At 36.0% G+C, this 10,339-nt stretch overlaps 2 protein-coding genes across 3 annotated transcripts; one reads left to right on the top strand and one right to left on the bottom strand.

The window, feature by feature from the left end:
• The first annotated feature begins 446 nt into the window (after window positions 1-446).
• LOC105798430 (uncharacterized) lies at window positions 447-5,788 on the top strand. 2 transcript variants are annotated; one of them, XM_012628487.2, is made up of 4 exons: window positions 447-918; window positions 3,000-3,275; window positions 3,582-3,719; window positions 4,046-5,788. In XM_012628487.2, the coding sequence occupies exons 1-4, from the start codon at window positions 616-618 to the stop codon at window positions 5,591-5,593; spliced, it is 2,265 nt and encodes a 754-aa protein (XP_012483941.1). In that variant the 5' UTR covers window positions 447-615; the 3' UTR covers window positions 5,594-5,788. The 2 variants fall into 2 exon arrangements, with proteins under 2 accessions (XP_012483941.1, XP_012483942.1); XM_012628488.2 differs by lacking the exon at window positions 447-918 and adding an exon at window positions 2,664-2,905.
• A 1,620-nt stretch (window positions 5,789-7,408) lies between these two features.
• On the bottom strand, window positions 7,409-10,043 carry LOC105798429 (uncharacterized). Its single transcript, XM_012628486.2, has 4 exons — window positions 9,184-10,043; window positions 8,540-8,683; window positions 7,928-8,133; window positions 7,409-7,779 (listed from the first exon to the last, which is right to left on the bottom strand). Exons 1-4 carry the CDS (start codon window positions 9,423-9,425, stop codon window positions 7,625-7,627), a joined length of 747 nt encoding a protein of 248 aa, XP_012483940.1. The 5' UTR covers window positions 9,426-10,043; the 3' UTR covers window positions 7,409-7,624.
• Window positions 10,044-10,339: the final 296 nt, after the last annotated feature.

Here is a 10,339-nt window from a genome sequence, read left to right as displayed (position 1 = left end):
GTTTTGGTAATCAAAGTGCTCAAATATATCTCCGTTTTTCTTCATTTGTGCGTTTTATAGCTGACATAATAAACTCCTAATCTGGAATTAATTAAAATCCTGGGGGGATGTTTCAATATTTTTCACATTTTTCATGTCCAATTTATAGCAAATCAGGACTGTCCAGATTTAAAATTTTTCTTATCAACGGTCCTGATTTGAGATCTGGAATCCATGATTTAATTACCGGATATTCTTAGGCCAACAGTATACAAATCATGGGCCCACCTCACAGTATGCTTAATTTGATGTGAAATTTCTTTAAATTAAAAACAGTCAAAATCATAATGATAAATAATTATGTTTTATAACCATAATTTTATCGTGGATATAACCGTGGTAAAAAGGGTAAAAAAATCCTTTTGTAATAAATAAGCCACCTTGGATGTGCTTCACTCTGTGGCGCTCACTTCTTTCAACTTCTTTTTTTTTTTTTGGGTTTTAATTCCAAGAGAGCTGCTTCTTCTTCTTCTTCTTCTTCTCTCTCGAGCCACGCGCATCTTTCGCATGCCATCCCTCTCCTGTAGTTACATCGACTTTTGTGTGCTACCTTGAAGAAACCGCCGCGTCTTAACAATGACGGTGTTTTCCGGCAGCAGACAGGTGGTTCCCGTCGATTACGAGGCCGAAGTTTCTCAGCGTCTGCTCGAAGCTTCTTTAACCGGCGATCTGAGGTCAGCTCTCGAATGCATCGCCGATCCGTTCGTCGACGTCAACTTCGTCGGCGCTGTCTGCTTGAAAACCAGGAAGGCAGAAGTCGTTTTGAGAGAAGAATCGGCGAGTGAGGTCCGCGTCGAATATGAGGAGTTTAAGACTGACGTCACCGCTCTTTTCCTCGCTGTTCATGTTGGAAATGTCTCTCTCGTAAAGAAACTATTGGTAATGCAATAAAAAAATATCCGTTTTTTTTCCCTGTTTTATTTATCGTTTTGATCGGTTTGTGACTCAAACTGTTCCATTCACGTTGCGTTTTACAGCGGTTTTTCTTCATTTTGGTTATAAGTTGAAATCTTTTATCTATTTTATTTTTGTGTGTTTCGTAAGCGTTTTAATCTCCTCTGCATTTCGCTTTTCAAAATTAAATTTGAGTTGTTTATACTGATTTTTAAGAATCATTTTAATGATTATTGAGGGGTTCCCTCCATTTTTGCTTTAATTTTGAATGTTTTGGAAATCAGTACGTGGTCACTAAAAACCAACGTTTTAGGCCAACAGAGTCAGATCGTTGCTTTTCAGGTCTCCGTTTTTTAAAGCCACTTGATAGAATTCAGTAAAAGTCAAAATGATTTTAAAATTTTAACCATTCATTTCTTGGTTTTGAAGCTTTTCACTGGCGCTGTCTTTAATACTCTGTTTGGCTACTGAGAAAAGAACAAAGTTGCGTAGTATACATATGCTCACTTTGAAAATGACTTTTTTGAATTCAAATTTCAGCCGAGTATTTTGGTGATTTCCTAATTTTTCGAAGTGCTAAAAGTATTTTAAATTTAAAATTGCACGTAATTTGCGTTCTCTAATTACCTAGATTCGTTGATATAATTATATATATAAATATTTTTTAAGTTTTCAAATTTACTATTTATGAATTTAAGGGTTACATCTTACATGTTCTCCTAGCATAATCGTCGGAAACTAATATTCTTTTTTCTTCAAAATATTTCCATTTGTTCAAAGATTCAATATTTCTTCCTCATGCTTTATTTCATTCCGCTGCTCTGGTCCCCAAAATTCAATTCCTCAGTGTAAATTAAATTTACAATTTTATGTTTTTTACCAACTGTACAATTACCTTTAGAATAGTGACATAAAAATTCATATATGGTTAAGTTTGCTTCTTTAATTCAGTGTACTTTCATTTATGTTTGCCTTCAATCTCTACCAAGAATCCTGTTTAAACCATGACTTGGTTTGAAACACCAAATTTACTGGTTTCCTTACTGTAACATATAAATAGAGGAGTAAATGTGTGTTCTACCCTCATCTTTCACATTTATTTATGAAAAATCTTTGTAAATATATGGCTATCTTATTATTTATGGGCAAAAAAGCTTAGAATCTTTTTGGTCCAAGTAGGAGTCTATGTCGTATTTTCATTTCCGGGGAGGTGGTGCTATTTTAAGAGTTCTTAAATAAGTTTAATTTGCTTCAACAAAACTTAAGTTGTTGTTTTTAGCTTTTGTTTTGGTTGAATTAGATGATCCTTTTTCTTGATTTCGATGGAATAGTGGTATGTAAGAAAGTTAATGATAGGGATATGCAAATATTAATATTCCCAAGATGTTAGAGTGTCTTATTCAATCATATGTTTGGCTTTTTATTTACCCTTTTCCTGTTTCACTGAAACAAAAATTTTCTTTTCTGAAGGAAACCCAATAAAGATTTTCTTGTTCAGTAAGACAATTATAATTTCAGAAGTAATTTGAAGCGATTTGAAGTTTATCTTATAGCATCAGAAAATAAGAGCGAGTAGTTTATTGCCTACCACATTTATTCAAGAGAAACATGCTCTGCAAGGCCCATACTGAGTTGTCACCGACCATTGGCTTGAGTTTGTAGTACAAAATAGTACACGTATATATGATGCATCCCCCATTACCGTTTTTAATTGAAATCATCATGCATATCTTGAAGAACGTTCAGTACTTTCTCTTTCTGTCAATCATTGCTGTTTTGATCATTTTTGTCTGTTTGCGTCTGTGTTGATTTCTTGTATCTTATGAACGATCCAAATACTTACTATGCTAGTTGTATTATTTTCTTCTTATGGACCACTGTAAGATTTTAAGAAAAGGGAAGTAAGAAAAGAAGATATACTGGGTATTATATGATGTTCTCTCCATTTTTTGGTAGACTTATGAGGATGATGGTAAAATTAGCTGCAAAAAGATGTCTAGTTTAAGTTTCTTTTTACCAGCTTGAACTATCGATGTGCTAAAAGTGCATATCTTTTCATATGACAGAGCGTAGGTGCTGATGTGAATCAGAAACTCTTCAAGGGCTTTGCAACAACAGTAGCAGTCAGAGAGGGTTATCTTGAGATTCTGAAAATCTTGCTTAAAGCTGGGGCGTCTCAACCGGCTTGCGAAGAGGCTCTTCTAGAGGCAAGCTGCCATGGGCAAGCAAGGCTTGCCGAACTGCTCATGGGGTCTGATTTAATTCGGCCGCATGTTGCTATTCATGCTCTCGTCACCGCCTGCTGCAGGGGATTTGTGGAAGTCGTGGACGCCCTAATGAAGGTAAAACCATCATACCAACTAATCATGTGCACCAGTTAGCAGCAGTTTATACGACTAAAGCTCTAAAATCGACCATAATAGAACACAATGGGACATTTCAACAGTTTTTAACCATTCAAAAGGCAAAGTAAATTCAACATTGATTAGCATTGCTGCCCTTTTTGCTGACTTAGCCATCAATTCCATACTAACCTTATTCAGTTGGCCCTCCAGGACCAGTTACCAGGTCTTGATGTAATTTTGCATAAGAGTATTTTTTATATTAAATTTTATATGATAATCTAATGGTCTCCTGCTCAATAACAGTGTGGTGTTGATGCAACTGCAAGTCATAGGGAGCTGCTTCGGTCGTCTAAACCTTCTTTATACACAAACGTTGACTGCACTGCACTTGTTGCTGCTGTGGTTAGTCGGCAGGTCTCTGTTGTCCGCTTGCTTCTACAGGTGATTTACACAATTTTTGAAACTCTAAATAAATGTAAAATTGGCACTAAATGTCTTTCTGGTGTATAAGTTTTTAAGCTGAAAGCTTTTTATGAGTAGAATCTAAATCACTCGAGTATTATAATATTAGTTTATATTTGGATCTGGTCAACCCCTGTCGTACTTTATTTCACTCAAGAAGAGTCATTTTAGAAAGATATTATCTTCCCCTATAAATCAACTCATAGAGTTTAAAGAGTTGCATTAAGGAACAACATGCTTCGAATAATCCTTTTCCATTCTTGTTCGTATTTGTTTTCTTAAAACCTACTTTGGCTCATTGACAGTCTGGGGGCCCAACTGATATTAAAGTAAGTCTTGGAGCGTGGTCATGGGACACTACTACTGGGGAAGAGTTTCGAGTAGGTGCAGGACTGGCTGAGCCCTATGCTATCAGTTGGTGCGCGGTAGAATATTTTGAAGGTAGTGGTGCCATCTTGCGGATGCTACTTCAGCACCACCCCCTTGAGACACCTCACTATGGAAGAACCCTCCTGCACCATGCGGTCCTATGTGGCAGTACAGGAGCTGTCAAAGTGCTCTTGAGCTGTGGTGCAAATGTAGAATGCCCAGTTAAAACCATGAAAACTGAGTTCCGGCCAATACACATGGCAACTCGTCTTGGCTTGTCGGCAACCCTTCAATCACTCATTGATTCCGGTTGTGATCTAAACTCCAAGACAGACTCTGGTGACACAGCTTTGATGATTTGCGCAAAGTACAAACATGAAGAATGTCTGAGAGTGTTGACTGGGGCTGGTGCTGACTTTGGCTTAGTTAACATCTCTGGTCAGTCTGCTAGCTCGATTGCTGGTTCAAACCAGTGGTCCCGCGGTTTTCAGCAAGCAGTGCTGGATGCAATCAAGGTTGGAAGGATTCCGAAGTCGAGCAATGTATCGGTTTTCTCTCCCTTGATGATTGTTGCCGAAACTGGTGACGTTGAGGCTCTAAAAGCTGTGATTGGAAGTGGACAATTTAATCTTGATCATCAGAATGAGAATGGTTTCTCAGCAGTCATGGTTGCTGCCTTAAAAGGTCATGTTGAAGCTTTCCGGCTGCTAGTTTATGCGGGAGCTGATGTTAAGCTGTTAAATAAATCTGGTGAGACAGCAATTACATTGTCTGAACTGAACCAGAACCGTGACCTGTTTGAGAAAGTGATGCTCGAATTGGCACTCGAAAAAGGCAACCGCAATGCTGGAGGATTTTATGCTTTGCATTGCGCAGCACGCTATGGAGACCTGGATGCTGTGACATTGTTGACGAGAAGGGGCTATGATGTAAACGTCCCCGATGGGGATGGATACACTCCACTCATGTTAGCAGCAAGGGAAGGTCATGGTCCAATGTGTGAGCTCTTAATCTCACATGGGGCAAATTGTGATTTCAAGAATGCTAAAGGGGAGACTGCGCTCTCTCTTGCTCGAAAAACTGTCATCTTGAAAGACGGCGCTGAACATGTGATTCTAAACGAGCTCGCTCGCAACCTTGTTGTCAGGGGTGCCCGTATCCTGAAGCATACAAAGGGAGGAAAGGGAAATCCTCACTCGAAAGACATGAAAATGGTGCAGAGTTCCGGACTGCTGCATTGGGGGAAATCAAGTCGAAGAAATGTTATATGCAGAGAGGCAGAATTGGGACCAAGTGCAGCCTTTGAGAAGAACCGGCAGAGCAAGGGTGATGCTAACAAACCCGGCGTATTTCGAGTGGTGACTACCAAGAACAAAGAGGTTCATTTCATGTGCGAAGGCGGGTCCGAAATGGCAGAGCTATGGGTGAGAGGAATAAAGCTTATAACAAGAGAGGCTATTTTTGGTAGCCAGAAAGAAAAATAGGTAAAAATGAGTTAGAAAGTGTACTGTATAGATACTGGGGAGTATGATATGGTGGTGGTAGTTAGAATTTATGGTATTTCGCTGTAAAGGTTTTGATCTGCCGTAGTTAGTAACTGCTTTGTCATCTGAAGATGACCAAAGTCAAAACTCTATTTGCCATCATCTTCACATAAATCTGCGGAGCATATTTCATTACTGCAAATTTCCGAAACGTCTTTCTCATTGCTGCTTCCTCGCTAAGGCTCGAGCTGCAGTGTTCCAAAATACAACTTCCCTTTCGTATGACACTGCTTCTGTCTGCTTCCAATGGCTTCTTAAAACGACACAACTAAAACAACCTCGGGTACCATTCTTGGTTTTTTCATCATATTACTAAATTTGTATTTTAAAATAAAAAATTGAAGTAAAGTAAAAGTTGTGATAATTGTACACTTCTAATAGAAATTATGGTCATTACAACACATTTAAAAATATTATAATTTATAATTATTAGTTAAAAATGTTATGCTAATTTTAAAATAGAGTTATTATTTGAATAAAACTCTAAAGATAAGAAGAGGAAATTGATAAAAAAAGGTTTGAGTATTAACTTTTGAGTATGATATGGGTATTGTTTCCAATAGAAGAGGATGTATTACCTCTTGTACAGCTTGTACCGCCTCTAGATTGTTTGAAAAGATAATTATTCCGTCAAACCCCTCTCAATAGGAATGACCATGCATTCCAAGATTAAGTATTAATTTTAATTAGCTTATAACTATACAATTAATTAACTATAATAATTCTAAAATAATGAGTTTAGTTTAATATAAATGAAAAGTCTAATTTAACAATAATATAATCACTAATTAAATGATAATTGTGTAAAAAGTTTAATTTAATTTTAATATATTTTTCTATTATTAAAGTTAATTAATATTACAATTCAAATGAATAAAATTTTATTGTATAAAAAAATAATTTTATCACATTAATTGATATGATTTAACTATTATTAATAATTAATTAATTAATTAGTACTCATTTACTTTGAAATCCAACCTCTGAATAGAAATTTTATCATATACATTTTCTAAAAATGTCAATTTGGTAATATGTTGAATGATAAAGGTTTTTTTATTAATTCAAAAGTTTCTTCTAATTCGTGCTTATAAATATTATGGTAACAATTATAATGAGAACTTTTAAAATGAGGACTTTGAGAACGAAAATGATTTTAGCCTTTAGATCAAAATAAATGATTCTAAGCTTTAGATTTCATATTTAACTTATCTTATTAAAATATAAACTACAATACCCAATCTTTCGCTCCTTTCCTTTTTGTCTTCTCGCTGTGCAATTAAAATCTTAGAGTGAAAAATTGGGTTATTAAGATGAGTCAAATTGTATTTAAAAAATTAATAAATATGGGTATTATTTTTTCTTAACTGAAAAAATTGGTTGACTTCGGGATTTTTTCATTTTAAAAATTTTGGGAATTTTTTCTTAGTTGAAATCAATCAATTTTAATCTTAAATAATTTCAATCTCTTGCCTTCCATTCCAGAAAGAAGTTAAATACCTTGTTAAAAGTAGGTCAACCCCTACAAACCCAGCCTACTGGGCCAGACCTAATTCCAACAATTCTAGATTCGCCCAATATCTAGGTGACCCATTATAGAAGTATTTATTAAAATACCAATAAATTTAACCCATAATTTTAACTTTAATAAAATATTATTTAATATTTAATAATAAAATAAAATGCAGTCAATTAATTAATATTTTATATTTAATCTCATATTTGTAACTACATATATTAACAATAACACCAAAATTATACATCGAAACATAATATTTTACTCGCTCCATTAATATACATCAAGATTAGTGAGCCCCAAAGGTAAAAGTGATAACACAAAATTCCATCAATGGATGTCAAACCATAGTAGAGAGTTATAATAATACTATATCACCAAAGAAAACTTCAAAAGAAGAAGCAATAGAGTTGTCTTTCCCAAACCCAACAGAACCTGAATGAATGTAGGAACATCTAATCACTTGAAGATCCTCCCTCATCGTCATCTTCATGCTCCGTCACAACTTTCTCGATAAACTGCCTCCGAATTCCTTCAAGAACAGCTTGCTCACTCCCACTTTGACCATCATTTAATACAGGATCTGATTTACACAGAACTAAGGCCACACCTATGTTTTCAGAGTGAATAAAAACTATGGTAAATAAAATCGATATCGAACCCCAAACATATACTAAGTCATCTCGTAATGGTGTGACTGCACGAACCAACTTGATTAAGTTTCAGGTTGTCAAGAACACAAGATTACGATAGCATACCTTCAGGTGTGCATCTCCGGCCAAAACTATGCAAGCTAACATAATTTGCTTTCACTGCTCCGTTGTGATACACCAAGAGAGTCGGAAGATTATGATCTGGATAGTTAGGAATGCATTCGGTAGATATTATCTTGACAAACTTCGTTGCAGGGTATTTAATTGCCAATTCATCCAAACACCGCAGAAGCAGCCCACACTCTGGGGATCTAATAAGATATACCAATAAAGCGAAAAATCAATCAAATAAAGTGAGCATCCATGCCTATTTTTCAACGAGCACAAGCATCTTAAAATTCCTTGGTTCACAAGTCATATAGTTTTTATTCGAAGTACATCAATGACAACAAAAGAAACATCTATATAATATAGAACAGAGAAGAAAAATGGTAACTTTCGATTAGATCAAGTGGTACTAAAACGGATATTTATATAATTCACTTCCAATTAGAAGAAGGAAACATCAACTATTGTATTGTACCAAGCAAAAAAAGCCCATTCACAAACTCAGGAAAGAAACAATTGTTACTTAACACATAAAAAGAAACAAATTTGTCACGGTTTTGATGACTAAAACTTGTATAAGAAGCAAGCGATATTTCAAATGTAAAATACCCTTCTTTGTAGAGAAAGACAACCACCCAGACATCTTGAGGAGCTTGTGAAACCTCGCGCACGAAATCAGATCCTGAAATCTGCATCACCGATCCGTATTTTGAAACCTTAGCTGCTTCCTTCATCTCAGCTAGCCTCTTCTTTCTATCAAAAACAACACCAATTTTCCAATAAACTGCACAAACATTGATATCAATGGAAGCCTGTATCAATTGAATTCCGGTGCGAGTGCCGGTTTCGGGTGTATGTCCCACACGGATTTCTTAATGGTATTACTCCAACTCGAGTGTTAGTGTTAGATACAATGTCTCAAAGATATTTTAATGTGTATTTGAAGGATCCATAGCTAATGAAAATCCAGTCACAAGGCAAAAGTTCCAACAATTTTGCAATCGTGAATTTGATGCAAAATGAAGAACAAAAAAGATATCACCAGAATTAATCCTAAAGCTATCATGCTTCAACGTGAAACTTCCCTTTCAGCTCATAAATCTAACAAATTTAACCAAATAACCTAAACCAATATTTTAATTCAATAAAAAAAATCACCTCTGAATCCAATTATCAAAATAATAACGTCTAAATCCTAAAACTGAAATCCGCAAAAAAAATCCAATTAATTGAAGAAGAAATGTAAATGAAACCTGTATTCTTCAAGGAAGCGATCATCATCGAGATCATCTTCGAGTTCATCAAGTTCATCTTCAGTCTTGGCATCGACCCAAGACTTGTCCTTTGGGGCAGAATCCGGGTCGGGTGCGGGTTCGAAAGGAGGAGGCTTCAAAGCGGGTGGCTTTGGGGGTAAATTACCAAGCTTTCTTTGAATATCGTCCCATTGAGTGGAAGCACCTTCCACGTCTTTGTAAACGAAATGGTAATCCGCCATTGTTTTAAAGCTTTTTTCTCTATGTTTTCCCTTCTCAGATCCTTCTTTCTCTCTTTGGCTCTCTGCTTTTAAAGAACATAAAACGAAAAGGTGATATAATGGGGAAATTCTACAGAAAGCTAAAAAAAGCTTACCATAAGCTTCAAAAAGCAGGAGGCTTTAGATTGAAAAAAAGAGAGGATAAAGCCTAAAATAAAAGCAAAACCGGGATTTACCGGTTATAGGTAATCAAATAAATTCACTAAAGCTAAAAAAAAAAAAAACATTTCTTCCCTAAGCCGTCGTTCCCCGTTCCTCGTCCAAACCAATTCCTGTCGGCCTTCCTTCCAACCCATTCCGGTCGACGCCACCGTCGTGTTTGCCGCTCTCCGACACCGTTCGAAGCCCGCTGCATCATCAATGCCGTAGATTTCATTTAAGGCAACGTTTTATGCCATCCCATGCTTTCATCTTTTTCACTGCGGTTCTAACCGATCCCATTGGACATCGTTGTTGTGTCTTTCGCTTTCCGACGACTAACGAAGCCTAGTGCCGTAGGTTCCGATTGGTGCATTTTGGTCGTTCCTCTTCTTCCCCGTCTCTTTTGACAGCGGGTAATCTGTCAATTTCTTGTCTCTTTTCTTTTTCATTTTTGACAGTGGTTAAAGAATATATGATCTCTTTAAAAGTCACCAAAAAATTGAAAGATTATTTATATTTTCAGATTGCTGTGTTGTTACTTATTAGTGTAATTAAATAAAATTGTTTGGAATGGATGAAATTATGATGGGTTTTCGTTGCTTTGAGCTTACAACTGGAATCAACTTGAGCATTCGATCCGAGCTATGAGATCTTATATTCGTTCCCGGAGAAACTATAGCTGGTTACCATTCATCATATGATTCATAATCAGCTTACAAAAGTCTCTTTTGATA

The sequence above is a fragment of the Gossypium raimondii genome, chromosome 9, assembly GCF_025698545.1.
Source record: "Gossypium raimondii isolate GPD5lz chromosome 9, ASM2569854v1, whole genome shotgun sequence".
Classification (NCBI taxonomy): domain Eukaryota; kingdom Viridiplantae; phylum Streptophyta; class Magnoliopsida; order Malvales; family Malvaceae; genus Gossypium; species Gossypium raimondii.
Note: the sequence above shows the minus strand (reverse complement) of the source record. Positions and strands in the feature narration are given on the sequence as shown.

What these genes read in the sequence shown, in the direction of transcription:
- LOC105798430 (XM_012628487.2), top strand. Translation starts at nt 616, where the DNA reads ATGACGGTGTTTTCCGGCAGCAGACAGGTGGTTCCCGTCGATTACGAG. An exon ending in CTCTCGTAAAGAAACTATTG is followed by an intron (nt 919 to 2,999) that starts GTAATGCAATAA and finishes TTCATATGACAG; the next exon opens with AGCGTAGGTGCTGATGTGAA. An exon ending in TCGTGGACGCCCTAATGAAG is followed by an intron (nt 3,276 to 3,581) that starts GTAAAACCATCA and finishes GCTCAATAACAG; the next exon opens with TGTGGTGTTGATGCAACTGC.
- LOC105798429 (XM_012628486.2), bottom strand. Translation starts at nt 9,425, where the DNA reads ATGGCGGATTACCATTTCGTTTACAAAGACGTGGAAGGTGCTTCCACT. An exon ending in CGCTTCCTTGAAGAATACAG is followed by an intron (nt 8,684 to 9,183) that starts GTTTCATTTACA and finishes TGTTTTTGATAG; the next exon opens with AAAGAAGAGGCTAGCTGAGA. An exon ending in GTCTTTCTCTACAAAGAAGG is followed by an intron (nt 8,134 to 8,539) that starts GTATTTTACATT and finishes ATATCTTATTAG; the next exon opens with ATCCCCAGAGTGTGGGCTGC.